General features: G+C 34.4%; 1 protein-coding gene across 1 annotated transcript; it reads right to left on the bottom strand.

The window, feature by feature from the left end:
- Positions 1-319: 319 nt before the first annotated feature.
- LOC136229175 (uncharacterized) lies at positions 320-14,993 on the bottom strand. Its single transcript, XM_066017766.1, has 14 exons — positions 14,515-14,993; positions 13,253-13,362; positions 12,666-12,728; positions 12,379-12,571; positions 12,125-12,229; positions 11,915-12,045; positions 11,207-11,789; positions 8,156-8,221; positions 7,933-8,009; positions 5,366-5,647; positions 4,425-4,758; positions 4,182-4,334; positions 2,989-3,528; positions 320-782 (listed from the first exon to the last, which is right to left on the bottom strand). Exons 1-14 carry the CDS (start codon positions 14,779-14,781, stop codon positions 594-596), a joined length of 3,093 nt encoding a protein of 1,030 aa, XP_065873838.1. The 5' UTR covers positions 14,782-14,993; the 3' UTR covers positions 320-593.
- Positions 14,994-16,938: the final 1,945 nt, after the last annotated feature.

The raw sequence follows: 16,938 nt of genomic DNA, 5'->3' as shown, positions 1-16,938 counted from the left end.
ACGTGTGGTGGTAAAGCATCATGTAGGTCCTCACAATTTCACAAAAAAAAAAAAAAAAAAAGTACTCTTTGGGCACACCCAGAAGTATGAGGACTTTTGTAAATAGCACTTTAAAGTGATATTTAGACAATGTGGGATGCTTTACACTTCATTTTAACTCTTTAAGAACAAAGCTTTAAGGATTTTTCATAAATTCAATTTTGGACAAAAGGGGACTAGACTCAACTCTCTATATTTATTCACATGACTGTTATGAATAAAAGTTCAAGGGAACTTGGGTTAGAAATATCATTTTGGACTAACTTGGCTCCTCGCTATATGTTTGCTCTTAGAACTTCACATATATAGTGCATCTTCCAAAGTGTTGGCATCAAAATCAGCCTGTTATGGTCATGGAGTAATATTACATAGTTCCTCTACATATGGGAAATTCTAACAAGGATTGCATTGGATTTACACGAATAGAATAAACAAATTGGCGGTCATCTGCTATCACTGCCTTGACCTATGATAAATTACAACTTACACTAGCTAATGGACTGGGACATTAAAAAAAAAAATTGAATATGATGAGAGAAGATATAAAAAGCCAGTCAAGGCTTACGGAGAGCAGATGCAGCACCCATGACGACAGCCAAAACAAGGCCAACACCTGCCCCAAGAGAAGCACCCACAGCTGAAGCTGTCAAGGAAGATGCCTTGGCTTGAGCTGCTTGCCTTGCATCTATTGCCATTGCACGTTCACGTACCACCTCTGCCAATAATCTATCTCTAGCTAGTTCCTTCAATCAAACATGTCATTAATTCTCCATCAGCATATCAATAAAGATCAAATCTACCAAAATTTCTCTGTTTCAAGTAATTTAGAATCCATCATATACCACTCGTTGATATGCGTTCCAAAGACAAATAAAAAAACCCAACTCTCTCTCCCCTGTTATGTAAGGAGAGATGAAATAAAAACAACTCAAATGATTTGCTATCCTACCGTTTTTAAACCAAAAGTAAGGAATTACGGTCAACAGAATCAGTTTGTATATATGTTGCACAACATAGATACAGGAAAAATCTGATGCGTAACTAAATGAATAAGATAACTTTGCAGCATACAAACAGTTTTCGAAATCCGTTAATTCCCTGATGTCTAATTAAGATCCTTCTGCCCCAAAAATGCATGACTCAAAGTGAAAAGGACACGCAATAATAAGAATGCATAGCACGGGTGCATTCCAGTCCAACTTGCTTAATTAAATGTCCATATATTCCAGGGAAAACATATGCATAACTCATTTAAAAACATATTAAAAAAACAAAGTCATTCCTTCATTATCCAGATCTTCAAGGATTTTAGGCTTAAGTTAACAGAAATTCTTGCTTGTTGGGTGTATACATGTGTCAACAGCATGTGAACCCAATTTAAACATTCATATTAGAATGGTAAACCTACAAATTATTAGACGAGTTTTACTAATTGAGCAAGCGGTCATTAGAATTGTCACTAAAAAATTTAATATCACAAATTAACTTCAATTTTTCGTTAAATGATTACTAGTCTTATTTGCAATTCAACAAGATTGTTATTGCAAAATTTTGATACAATTCCAATCGATCGTTTTACTTTGACAGGTAAGTAATTAAAGGGGGAAAAAGAAACTCATTTTGTATGTATTTTGCAAGTTGAGTAATGTGAATATTTTTTTGTTGTAAAAGGGGTCCTGTGATTTACGACGACAGCAGAAAGAACTTAAAAAATGTCATTTGAGTTTGTTGATATGACAATTGAGATGTCCTTAAGTTAAGGTCACATCAGCAAAATTGATATCATTGGGGTTGATTTGCGGCGTAAATCACCGAGTCCATTTTGTAACAGAAGTACATCATTTTCTCCACTTACAAAAGTACAAAGCTACGCTATTTCTTTTTGTACTTCTCCGTAACTTTAATTTTGTCAGATATTAATATGGAGTGGACCTTGAACTATCAGCTCGAGTTTTTAGTTCAATTGGCTCCATGACATGGTATCAGAACCGGTATGACCAAGTGGTCCAGGGTTCGATTCCTGGCAGCCCCCATTTGTTGATTAAATTGCAGGACATGGTAATATGAGCCTGTTAATATGGAGTGGACCTTGAACTATCAGCTCGAGCTTTTAGTTCAATTGGTTCCATGACAAATTTTAAACGTGCAGTAAAGCTTTCTTACTTAGCATCCAGGTCAAAAAGCCAAACCTTTATGCACATTCCTTAATATTAACATTATTGAAATTCAAACCCAAATCAAGCATATTTGTTTTTGGGGATAAGGTGCAAAAATACCCCTATCGCAGGAGTAATTTTACCCTTAACGTCTAAAATTGTGCAATTTTACCTCTAATGTTGGCAGCTAAGAGCAATTTTACCCCTGACGTAGGCAAATTGGGACAATTTCAGACATTATTATAAAACATAGATATTTTGTTCCTTATTCTGCACGTAAGTTGATTCTAAAAAAAGATTTCATATTTTTTGTGATTTAATAATAGAATTGAAGATTAATATTTTTAAATTCGGCGAAATATTTGAATTTTTTTTGTCCAACTCATACAAAATACTGTATTTTTTTTCACTTTTAATCATATGTTTGTGATTTGTTGCTAATGAGTGATAAAATGACATGTGGATAACAAGATTCATGATCGAGAAGACAATTTGATGAATAATTTCTCAAATTGACCCAACTTGTCAACTTTAGGGGTAAAATTGCTCTTGGCTGCCAATGTCAAAGGTAAAATTGCACCATTTTAGACGTTAGGGGTAAAATTGCTCCTAAGCGTAAACATTAGGGGTATTTTTGCACCTTATCCCTTTTGAGAAGTTGAAATTAAGTGACCCCTAAAATTTACAACTCAGACATACTAGTGAAATCATGGTATTATACTCCACATTCTAGACAATTTGCTGCAAGACATAGAATAAGTCAACAACAGTACACTGAATGACATGTTTTTACCTGTAATGAGGCTTCTTCATGACACCGTAGTACACGATGGACAAGCTGACAAAGTGAGGCGACACCCTCAACTGGAAAAATGGTCTCACGCCTTTGAAATGGCCTCCGAACAAGATTAATTGGTGCAAAAATAAGATTTTGGGCACCCATTATGCCACCAGAATTTCTCTCACTTGCAGCCAATGACAAAGAAGCACTTGCATTGGCACCGTGGATCACATAAGGACAGGAATTCACAACTTCTATTGAGCCTAGAGACGTCTGATATGCCTGCAAAACAGCATCTATTGCTTCCTTTTGCTGGTGTGCGCTGACAGAAAATTTATTTGTTATAGCAAGAACCCAAGGAATTCCAAGAGCTTTAGCCTCATCTAGAAGAAGTGAAAGGACTGGCTGTTGCAGTGATGCATTGGTACTACTAACTCGAGGAATCTTATGGGACATGTTATGCACAAGAATAATCAAATCTGTTTTCCTGCAAAGGTCACGAATCCCCATCCACAGCTCATCCCTAAAACGAGAAGCCTCAGTACTCACATTCTGCAATACAAGGAAACACAAAGAAGCTAAATACCTCACCAAAAAAATATGACAAACATAATGTCATTTTCAGTTTGAATTAATTTTCTTGTCAGAAAAAGGAAACACCATTGGGTTGACGCATTAAAACCATTTCAAGAAAGTGTTTTTACTTCAAAATAATTCTTAACTATTTCAATAAAAAGTGAAGAATGTACCATACAAATTCATATATTCTTTTTCTGTTACAACTTCAAGCTCCATTCAACTACCATGCTAATATTAATGAGAAACCAGGAATCTTTACTTTATATGGATGATCTTCAGCCTTTTTTGTTTTATATTATGCCCGTCATTTTGATTTGACCAAATTACAGAAAAGAAATCACCTACTACACGATGCAGATTTAGACTTTTTTAAATGGGTGATGGCATCTGATGAATCAAGATGCAAAGTAGTAACTGTGGTTTAATTCACCAGTGCTTTCTGGGTTTCGTGGACATGATGATATGGAGGTTGTAAGAAAGATTGATGATATTTGCTAGTTTGATGAAGAAGACATGAATTGGTGCCTTAAGCAAATTACAGTGGAAAGGGAAATAATTTGATCTGAAAATACATAACGAAATCAGCATTCCAACACAAACAGAGACTCACACAGGAAAAAATATACCTGCAGATTTACCCCATCTGAATCCACGTAGCATACACCACCAGCAATGCCTTCGGGAGACTTGGCCTCTACGTGCATATTTTCAAAATTTCTCATAGTGGAAAGTCTACCCTCACCCATTATTGCCTTGAATAGAGAAGTTTTACCAGCACCCTGTTTACACACGAGTCAGCATGCAAATAAGAAAAATACAGAGACAAAGAAGGGAAGGAGTAGGTAGGAATTTGGATAAGACAAGTTTACCTCAAGGCCTAATAAGCGCACTCTACGAGTTCTGACATGGACCTCTTTCGAGACAGTAGCAAAATCACTAGTGAAAAAAATGCAAAAATCACTTAAACCTTCAGCATAAAGGATTTTCTCTCCATGTCCTAAGTTATGCTCCCTATTGATGTTATCTCCATTTGAATCAATAGAAGGAAAAACAGGCATCATGGAATCTGCCATTAACGGATACTTTGGTGGTTGTTTCAAAGGAGCTCCAACTAAGACCCTGATATTTTGTAATTCTGGCTGTACTTCATGACTTGAAGAGTAGCTTGGTGCTGGAGGAAATGACTCCACTCTAGTTGCACACCTGGAAGCAAAAAAACCATAAGAATTTTTTTTAACTGATATATGCCTTAGCAGAAAAACTCACACAAGGTTCACGGCTTCATATGCCCTTGTCCAAAGGAATACAGCAACTAGTCCTTTAAAGTACTAGATATTTGGGTTTACTTGGGTAGCTAAACATTGAATACATTGGTAAGAGGAGCTGATAGGGAGGGGAAGTGTTATTCCCTTTTAACTAGGCCAAACCCCACAAGTCACCCAATGAACAACAAAAAACTTAAATATGAATCATTAAAACATACTTTCCTTGAAAAGTATCAAACAGATGCTTTTCATTTAAATAGAATAACATGGAATTGCTTCACAGGTGCAAACATTTAAATCTGGATCATCAAGTTCACCACTCAGCAGAAGTGTTACAGTAACATAAATGACTGTGAGAAAACATGCACCACCACAGGATAAAACCATGTCAATTTGGTTAGAGAAATTAGGTTCCACCCACTAAAAAGATCCAGCACCAGAAGAAAGGGTGTACAAGCTGCCATAACATATTAAATGCTTAAAAGATTCTTAAAATATCTTAATTGCATCAAAATACAAATTGGATAAACAGAGAGAAGATATACCAGTTACCGTTCACTTGAGCATGAACCAGGTTACAAAGGTGCAGGCCAAAACCAGTGATATCAACTTTTAAAGGTTCTCCATTCTTCTCACCAGGAACACCATTCCATCCAAGCGGAACAAGTGAAGTAGCAGTTCGAATAACCGGCAACTCTACAATCTGTGCAAGCTCTACAGCATCTGCAACTGCAACGCCAAGCCACTGTCGTAAATGTGGAAACTGAGGCAGTTGCTCCATTCCTGGAAAAGATGAACCACCATCACCCATGCATATGTCATAGATTCTGCACATAAGAAAGGAATAACATGTCATGTTTAATCATCCAGCAACTATTTCATTGTTCTTGGGAAAATAATTAAACAACTCTGGAAAATTTTACCATGCTGCCACATGAATCCTTACTTGCTCAAATACGCATTAAATAGTTGTCGACTTCATTCCCTTGTTTCCAAGATAAATACTTTTTCATTCATTCACATTTTGGATAGAATAGCATTTAATCCCGCATCTTTTAACTCTTTAGGGATTAAATTACTGTTTCTGTTAAAAAAAAATATTTAGGAACTAGCAATTTCTGGCTTTATTCCTCAACAACCAAATCATAGTTCCTTTTCTTCAAAGTCCTTAACTATGCAAGTACCCCAAAGTTCTGACAAAGTAATTGACCATACAGAATAATTTCTTACTCCATATCATATTTCCAAATACCAAAATTCTAGCATTTTTCTGCTTAGTAACCATTCATCTAACAAAAAAGTGATACTGATGGAGAATGGCCTAGTCCATTTTTAGAAACTAGAAAGATTCTAGAAGGCGTGAGTAGAGGGTAGTTTGGGTAATTGGCTGAGTATAAATAGGAATTGTTTATTAGGTTTTGGGTATTGAATCATTTTGCTATGATTTCTGTTTGGCTGCTTTAGCAGGGGCTCTGCCTTTTGGGTAGAGAAGAGGATTGAGTCTTGCTTGATCCATTTATCTCTTTCTGTTTTGTATTCCCTGAATTCTATATTTCATCTATTATTATTTAATCAGATTATCTGTGTGTGTTTGTGAGTGCATTCTAGTGTTATTAATCAGTTTGGGTGAGTTTGAGTTTCGATTCTCTATTAGATACTCGTATAGTTATTAAAGGTGCGGCTTTAGCGCATGGCGCACCAGGCGCCGTCCTTAGCACCTTGACATCCAGAATGGTGGGCGCAGCTTCCCCGGCGCTGCCAGGGGCGCCATTGTGCGCCAAGGTGCAGTTGCCAGAGGAGCGCTATGGTGACATAGGTGCAGTTTTTAGGGGTTTTTTAAGTTGGAATATGTTATACACATTTTGTGATCTCATCCGAGGGTCCCAAATAAGCAAAAAAAACAAATATTAAAAGAGGAAGAGATAGTACACGTTTGAATTAATTAGAAGAGGAAGTGACAGAGTCTTATTAACAGAGATAAAACTATAGTAGGATGAACTCGTGTGATAATGATGACCGATGAATTTGGAGATTTTTTATGAGGAGTAGAACTTAGGATTTAGTATTCAACTTTAGCTTTATAACATGGGGTATATTTTGCATTTTAAAATACCATAACCAGGTAGATCGTTGTCTTGGTAGATTAAAGGGTGTAAAAGTCCAAAAGTTCCATACTAAATTAGAATTATTAGACCTCTGGTCATTAAAAAAATTGGATGGAGTTTTGATCTGATCACAGAGTTTCAGTTTCTATTATTTATTTATTTTTTGAAAGAATAGACTTTATTAACCAATATCAGAAACAAGAACATCAGTAAGAAACGGAGGCGACGTTTGCCACTCTCCCCGCACAGACACAGATACGACTGCTCTAGCAAGTGCATGGGCAGCCCTATTCGCTGAGCGTTTTACAAATGAAATAGAACAATCAACTAAATCATATAACAAATGAATACAATCACCAATCAAACTCGAACGATATGACAGATCTATTAATTAAGTCATCAAACTTCAATCTAATCCGCATTTCACAACTCACCAAAACATTGTGAAGTTCTTGACAACAATCCATTATGGTTACCAAATTGGCACTTTGTTTGTCATTTAAAGTCTAAAATCCAACAGTTTCCACTTTCTGCCAAAATTGGCAGCTCAACTATCCAATAACGTTTTTCACTAGATTTTATTGGAATGAGAAATGTCTTCTTTTAAACCATAGATGACATGCTAGTTTAGTGACCAAAATCCAGCAAAATCATAATCGAAAAATTGGCATGGCTTTCAGACTATATTGAAGTTCAATTGCCAAAGTAATATGAACAAAATATGTTTGACCCATTAGAAACTGTGTGCAACTCAGCAACCATGAGTATGGGAGAACTGTCTGGGTTTCATTAGTATAAAAGTTCGATGCTATACCAATTACCTAAGGTTGAAAAGTCTCTCAACCATTAGGCGGGTTCACTTACTTCAGCAGCTTGCATGAATATAACTAGACATCCAGCTGATGTGACCATGCCCACGGAATAGAGAAGTTTACATCTAATTAATTGCAGAATGATAGCAATAAGAATAAGCAAAGCATAAAGTTCTATTGACAACAATATATTACCTCTGAAATCGAGACCGATAAGATCTCATTGAATGTGACTGAAAGAGTTCCCTTAATTCAGCAATCACAGATCGGACCTGAAAATGTCTTTGCCAGAAGAAAGCAAACAAAATGAGAGATCTCAGAAAAAGATGCAAGGCTAAAGTGAATCATGCATTGTCTCCAGGACAGTATGTTTAAAATTCCATAACAAACAGAACCAGATAACGAAGGAAACTCTTACCGACGTCTTTTTTAAGTACTCTGCACCTGATAATAACTCCACAGAAGAATTCTCCAATAGGTACAACTGTGTCAGAAGCAAAATATCACTACCATAATACAACAAGTTCAGAAATACATTATGTTCAAAATAACATAACATAAGGAAACATAAATTGATGTCATCCTGTTGGAGGGGATGGTGGGAAAGAAGGGTGAAGGGTTTAGGAAGAACAGTTAGGGCCTGTTTGGTTCAGTTGTTGCTGTTGCTGTTAGCTGTTTGTTATTGCAATTAGCAGTTTGTTGTTGTTGTTGTTGTTGGTAGCTGTTTGTTATTAGTTGATTAATTATTAGCGTTTGGTAAAATTGTGATTAACTTTTTAGGTTAGCATGTAAATGTCCAATATGGACATGTTTTAAATTAATCAACAAATAAATTATAAAAATAAAAATTGTAATACACAAATTAATAAAAATTATCTAAATTAATAAAAACTATCTAAATAAATATTAAAAATAATAATTCATTGAACGAAAGGACAAGGTCGGCAATAATATTATAGAAATGGAATAATGTTAAAGAAGAAATGTGTTTTGTGGAAATAATAATTTTGTCAACATCAAATAAATACAAACAGTTATTCATGGAAAGCTTCAAAATGCTTTAGTTTCTATCAAAAAAGCTAAAAGTTGTTGTATAAACCTAACCAAACACTATATTCCTGCGGTTTGGAGTGAAACGCTAAGAGATGCTCTGAAAAACTGAAACAAACACCCCCTTAATATCCCAACTGAACAAAGTTAAGTCAACTAAGAATCACAAATAGCATGTGCAAGAGAACCAAGTCAAATGAAGTACTTACAAGTAGCATATGTGCAAATGAAAAAGCCAAAAATATCCTTATCAGCAAGTTAATATGGTTGTAAGTGATTTCACCAAGATTCAAGGTGCTACATCAGAGTATGCTCCTATCACATGGACCTACAACTTCTTACTCCTCAATTGGAGGTACTAACAATAAGTAACAAAGATTGCAGGTCATAAGATTATCCCACAACAAAAAAGATAACTGTTCTGAGATACTAACTTCCAATTGTCCTATAAGAATGTAAACCAAGCAAGAAAAAAATATTGCTTAGCTTTTAAATCATTCAAAATTATGAAAATGCTCTCATTAGATGATAATCCCTCGAGTATTTATCGAAATATTTCTACTAACAAGAGATTATGGAATAAAAAGAGGAGAGAAAACAGCAACTAGAAATAAATCAACAGTGAGTTGCATTATTGTCAAAGAGGCGACTCTAGACACACAAGACCAAAGATCATTCACTCTGTGTGGTTTCATGCCAAGCTCCACTTTAAAGGTACAACCCTTCCAGTGATTCCCATGCACGTGGCTTTTGGGCTCAGATGTTCATTTTTGCATCTCCCCCTTTTTTCTACTGTTGGATGTTTTACTTTGTCTCAAGAAAATATTAAATAAAAGTATATTACACAAAATCTACTTAAATGGGAGTATCATATTGATTTCATGCTTCAATGACAACTGCAACATGTGCCATGTCCCTCTCCTTACTATTACATTTGACTACGGGTGACAATAGGTAGGATATGTCAGGGTATCCAACCCTACTAGTCAGATATACTTTGTTTGGGCATTCAAAAAAAAAAGAAAAACAGGTAGGCTTGAGGTAAAATTACAAGTTTGATATATTTATATCAGCTAACCAATATTTCATGGGTTATATAAATCATCATTTATATACATTAACATTACCCTATGTTGCATGGAAACGGAAACCACAGAACGTTATTTCTAAAAAACATAGGAAGCGAAAACATGGGGAAACGCGAAATATTAAACATATAGGGACCTATTTGTAAATATAAAAAGTATAATAATAATAATAATAATAATAATTGGTATTTATACTCTACAGATGATTACAAAAATGAGCATAAAATAGAAATAATTAGAAATTGTGTGGAATAAAAATTATCATCAATTAAGAAGTTCTAGCTAAAGAGGAAGTTTCAATTAGCTAGAATCATAGTCAGAATTGGAAGGATTGTGTTTGGTTTGCCGACCAAAAAGGTTTCCTGAACCAGAAACACGTTTCCTATTTTCAATATTTACAGAAACGCGCCCAGAAAAATGTTGTACTGGTTTCCGGGAGTTTCTGTTTCCCAAAATGGATACGAAACACAGAAACAATACTGAAGAGGAGTATCCATGCAACATAGACAATACCTAATAAATAAAAGAAAAGAAAATTTTCTATAAATCTACATTGATTTATAAATTCACCAAAAGAATTACAATTTATTATAGATAAAAAAAAAAAAAAAAAAAAAAAGAAACTTCATGCAACTTTTTTAATGATTATGTTTACAATTAAAAAAATTCTTAAAGTTTTTGTCAGTATCCAAACACTGTTAATAGATTTTTGGATGGATACAAGTAGTAAAAGAATTATTATATTGATTATGAAACGGATGGGCAAATTTATGTGGATGTCTTACTTGCATTCGTCGGTGAAGCACAAAAGCTACTTTAACCTTGCAGGTACATAACCAAATATTACATACGAGAACAAGACTACCTCTGAGGAGATGCGTCAAGAAAACAAAAGCATATTTAAGGCCTTAAACCAAAAGAAAGAAAAAGAATGAAGTTCTTGAGAACTGCATGGAGAATAGAATTTGGAGTTTTGTTTTATCATAGTTTGTGTTTGAGTTAAACTATACTTAGCAACTAAATGGTCCTTTGAGAATGACTTTGTCAAACTAGTCACAGTAGTTATTTCTTTGAAGTGTCAACATTTTCTCATGAATTTTGGATGCTTCACATATGTTTTATGCACATTCTTTATATACATGTGCTTTATATCCATCAAGCATGTCTATTCTTCAGTAACCTATGAACGCTATACAGCTTGTGCAATTAACAACTAGGGGACATCTTTCAACCACTTTTCTAGTCTTAAGCATGTCAACATCATAACATGTTAGCTAATATGACAATGAAATAAAAAGAGTATCGTACTCATTCTGCAGTCATCTTCTTACCTGACCAAATGGAACATATGAAGGTAAATATGGTACTCTGCGCCAGTTGTTTCTACCTCCACTTGTACTGTTGCCTTTTTCAGCTGATTTTCCAGCCATTACTTCATCTAGTAGCCCATCATTGATGTTAGACAATGGTTTAAGAGATACACCATCAGAATCCTCTTGGATTTCAAGAGACTGAGGTTCAGCTCCTACATCCTCCATTGAAGATCTCACAGCAGAATAATTAGTCGCAGGTGTCTCTACAGGATCAACTTCTTTTCTTCTGTATTCAGAAAATTGCCTTTTAAGACCTTCTAAAGGAACAAGCCTTGAAAGTCTCCACAAAGAAGTCTGTATGGGACCTAAACCTATAACCAACTGCTCCCCCTCATTAACCTTTGCCTTCTGTTCCTTTGATTTTTCCAGCACTTGCTGATGTTTCAACACTGATTGACTAGCAGTTTCAACCTCAGCACGTGTTGGAGGAGGTTGAGCATTATAATGATGAAAGTAAGCAGGAGATAGGATACGGGGCACCAAATCTTCAGGAATACAATAGCTCTTAAAATGGTGCTGCCAGCCTTTTTCATGGACATAACTAACGAGAAGGCACAGAAACAAGAATAATATAGTAAGTGGTCTCAACATTTCAGAAAAGATAAGACTGGTTAGGTATTTCAACTTTCTTGTTCATCTAGGAAATAAGGGTGAAACAAGACATACTCCCTCAACGCCGCATTCCCAACAGGGGGCTGGGAAAATGTTATGCATTTAACCTGAATCTTTTCATTTTCTTTTGATGGGGAGGATGCAGCAATAACCCTCAGAATGGCAAGAGTAGCTAAAGCAGCTACCTGCAAAAGGGAGAAATACAATTTTTAAAACTAAAAAATAGAGCATTCAGTAAAAGTTAAGGATGCTAATCAGACTTACTGCACCACCAAGTGAATGTCCACATAATACGAGTTTCCGGTTCTTCTTCTGAGCAAGTCTGTACAACTCCAAAGCAGGTATCCCTTTAGCACGAGCTAAGAAACCCTGGGGTAAATATAAAAAATTAGAAGTGAAACACGAGAAATATATGCGCAAATATATACAAACTATGATCTATCAACATAGCCTCAGGGTCCATCCACATATGAAAAGCACATCCAGTGGATAGCAGAAATGGCTGACAACTATCTTACTCGATGAGCAGCAGGCTTAGGCTGATCTTTTAGTTGTTTGGACTTTGATTCAAGGGGATTACGTGGATTATCCACATTTCCCTTTTGGCTTTCAGCTGGCCCAGGTTCAACATTTTCCATCGGGACAATACCCTCCATGCCATCCTCGTGAAATACTGCACCTTGGAGTATATTTACATCGGTCACAACATCCCTGATAATAAAATTAGATTGAAAAGAGAAAAGAATCACTTTTGTCGGTTATAAATACTGTAGAAAGTGTATTTCTGGATATTGAAAATACTTACTTGTACTGCTTTGTCCCAATAAAAGAAGCAAATAACGTGTCACCTGCTTCTGCCAATAAATACCTTCAGCAGGGGAAAGACATACAAGTAAGCCATATTATAATATGGAAAAAAAGGTGAAATAACATGTGAAGTCTTTAAAAACAAAAATATATTGATACAATGCATGTAAAATATAAAAGGGGAAATTTCATTGATATCCCACCATCAGACCATAATATATACTCCTGCATTTAGTTTCCTTTATGCTTCTAATGCTATATATAGAGACTTCAAAAGACAGCTTCAAAGACCATACCCACATGATCACAACTGGATATGGAACATAATAAGAATGTGAGAGACAACACAGCAAACAAGCTACAATATAAAAAGGAAACACTAACGTTCCATATTGTAAACGAATGGGGATGATGATGACAGGAAGTGGAACTTCTCTAATAGGAAAACAGCTAGTTGCATCACTTCAAAGTTCAAAATATATATATATATATATATATATATAAGAATGCGTGCATATCATATAAAATAGGAAAAGAGTTGATGAAGGGTAAATTAGTGTACTCGATAAAGGTTGTAAAGAAGACCTGTGAGGAACATGATCTGAAGAAGGTTGGACACGCTCCAAGGAAATAACATGTCCTCCAAAGTCAGTCTTAAATTTGTTGACAGACCGAACCACCTCAATAGCAGGTCTCTGCCATGTCATGGAGCAAAAATAAAATAAACAAATGGAAATATTCTACTATTCTACAAACAGAATGGTGAATACAGTAAAAAAGAAAGATGCAGGCAGGTCATTGCATTAACACAGTAGCTATCATCATTTGATGTTTTACATGGGACTGCCAAACCCAGTCAAACTCAACTGATCACAAAGAGCATTTGGAAGAACAACCAATAACCTGAAGTGTGGACAAATGACCTCAAACAAAAATGAATAAATAAAAAAACAAAAATCTGAAGCTCGCATTCTTTTTCAATTTTAACCAATTCTTTCAATTCTGTCTATCAAGTACCTAAGAAATCCAAGTTTCTATGGAATTAGCCATCTCCCAAAAGAATTATTAGTATGGCCTAGCTGACAGGAAAAGCCAAACCTTTTATCTTCTTTCTCAATTTCAGCCATTTTATTTATATATTTTATGAATTAATGACTTAGCATTGAAAATATATAAACTATATGTGAATAAAATTGGTAAATTAATAGCAATGTGATGTAAAGGAATTCTTTAAAAATTATAATAGTGCTCAGGATTTTGGATTTTTAAATTAGCTTTTTTAGATAGCTAGAAGTAATATCAAAGTGAAAGTTTGCAAAGCTTTGGAAGTTTTTTGGTAATTAAGCTTTCAAGGTTGAATAGTATATTCTTGTTATGAGATTAAATGTTGCATTGTTGTTTTGAGCATTAGTTATGCGTCTTGGTTTTGAATACGTTAAGAGTCCGTTAGCACAAAGGATTATATTCTATGAAATATAAACATTGCGTTTTCATGAATGAAATCAGTTAAGTTTTCTCTCTCTTGAATCTCCAATTCTTCTTCTCAGTTTTATCATGTCTTCAATTCTCAACACAAATCCACTGATATGCAACTCAAACAAACACACCAAAATATTACAACTTCAAACAGCCTTCTTCCAAGAATCAGACACGGATTGATGCCACCATACACACTCTATAATCAAATTAAACTAGTAACTCATGGCAAAACTAGCATTCAATGTATCAGTCAGTCAGTAATGAAATTGACAATGTCGAAGTGATTATCAGTAATTGTAAGGCCGTAATTCATTTCCTTAAAACACAATCTAACATCAGGAAGTAAAAGTATCCCAAACTAAGAATACCTTATAAACACATTCGGAGAGAACCATGCAACAGAGAATATCCTGCAAGTCGGAGATAGACTCAGCCTTGAGGGCAAGACAGAGATCGTGAAGCTGCTTCCTCCTACGCTCATACTCTTGATGCATCTTCTTCCTTTGTTCTCTGTCGTTGTTGTTAATCCAAGGAGGCCATCTCATTCTCCATCGAAGTGGCCCCCAAGAAACCTTGAGGATCTTAGCTTTCTGATCCCTGATCCATGATTCTACTCGACTTTGTAAGGAGTCCATTTGTGATAGAGAGAGATCAAGGAGAAAGTGTGTAAAGAGAAAACCCTATAATTTTGAAAAGGAATCCGATTTCCGAGTAAAACGCGCCAAAGTAGAAGAACAAACTGTGAGAGAGGAAGAGCAGTAGCGTAACTGTGTGAGTAAAGTGTTGAGATTGAGAAGGGAAAGAAACAGAATCTGCGGCTGCTTGGAGAAAAGCATATGCCTGTCTGCCTGATACATACTATTAAGGAATTTATCTTTTTCTATTATTAATTTTTTTCCCCTGTGAATGAGTAAAAAAATATATAATTTTTTATAAAATATAATAACCTTAGCCCTTAAAACAGTTATTTTCAGTTAGCCCAAATCGGTTTCCCTTTACGATTTTCAAAAGAAACATGACATTATTAGCGGCTAAGCTTTCTAGCTTTATCTTAACTTTTGATTTAGCTTAATACATCATTAACGTAAAACTTAATTAACTTTGCAGAACAAAAAAGATCTTGAATAATTTGTACATCATTTTTATTTGAATCAATTATATATAAGTTTAGAAGATTGGTAAATCACTTTAAACAAATCATATTATTGATAGATAATTTTAAACAAGTTTAAAAAACTTACAAAACACTTTGTAAAGCACTCCTAGTATATCAAGCTTTTGATTTAACGTTCCAAGTCCTTAATCAATATTAATCCCATGCATGGATTACTAAAAAAAAATTACATATATGGGATGAAGTCTTTTTTTTTTTTTTGGTAGAAAATGGGATGAAGTCTTTAAATAAGCGAAATAGTTATTTATTAATATTTAACTCTAACACAAAAATATATAATATATATAATTTATTTTATTTATGTTTGATTATACTTTCCAATAAGTTTTTCTAAAAAAAATTATAGTTGTATTATATATAAAAAAAAATATTGAAAATTAGGTTTTTGTTAGAGAAAAATTCATCAATTTATTAAATATATAATTTTCCACATAATTCTTGTTGGATAGCGTATGATAAATTTTAACAAACTTTCCTATTTTGTTTTAACATTCGCTATTAAGTATTTTTAATATTTTATTTATTACACGCATCTTTAATGTATGATGCAAAATATTCACAAATTTTTTAATTTACATAATACATTCTTTATTATTCTTTCAGGGATGTAATATACCATTTTTCTAATCAAAATTGTAATAGAATACAATAATATATTTCTTGTTATTCAAAACTCCATCCATTGAACATCAATAATGCTCCTTCTCTCTATCGAAGAGTGAGAGAGAGCTCCTTCTCTCTATCTTTTCTTCCTTTTCTGAGCTCCCTATCTTTTCTTCTTCTTCTAATTCAACGTGTCACCACTGTTGTCGTCTTATTGTTTGTTCTACTCTTCTAATCAGGTTCAGTTAGAGGGGGAATGAGTAAGCACTCTTCATTTTTCCTCCATCAATGTTTTACATTTAGTTAGCTTCAGATTTACTTTTCTTGTTGGTTTTGAAGTTTATATCCCTTATTGAACTTTTTTTCCGTCAAATCTACCTCTGTTAGTTGTACTTCTTTCATTTATTCTTTTTTTGGTCTTAGCAAGAACGGAAAAGTTTCATCTTATCCGTAGATCTATAGATCTGCGTGGTTGCAAAAATAGAAAGGACTTGGATCTGAATTGTCCAGAAGAGCTTAAATGAAGAAGGCTGGACTATAATGGTTTTTCAACGGGATTCAACTTGCGAGAAGGATATGATTTATATATTTGTTGTGTTTGTACCTTTTCTGGTTTTTATCGCTCTTTGTAGTCGTTTTTCTTCTCTTTGTCAATCTTGTACTTGCTTTAGCTTGTATGGGTATGGGGTTTTATTCCTCATAGTTTTCGTGCTGTATTTGTATTTTTTAATCTAATGGAATGATATTTGACACTTTTATCAAAAAAAAAATCTCCATCAATCTATTATATATGTAACCCCCTTCATGGGTCACATTAAAACACACAGAAGACTAGGCATTTATCATAGTTACGCACAAACATCGATTTTAACCAATAAATTCCCCATAATAAATAATATCTATAAAAAAACCATAATCAAAGAACCAAGACAAAACCATTTAATCAATTACTAGTAAAACAATCCAACCAAATATAATAAATCCTAAAAATGTCTAGGAAAACGCTGATGGGAAT

This window comes from Euphorbia lathyris, chromosome 5 (assembly GCF_963576675.1).
Source record: "Euphorbia lathyris chromosome 5, ddEupLath1.1, whole genome shotgun sequence".
NCBI lineage: Eukaryota > Viridiplantae > Streptophyta > Magnoliopsida > Malpighiales > Euphorbiaceae > Euphorbia > Euphorbia lathyris.
This window is presented reverse-complemented; position numbering and strand designations above follow the sequence as displayed.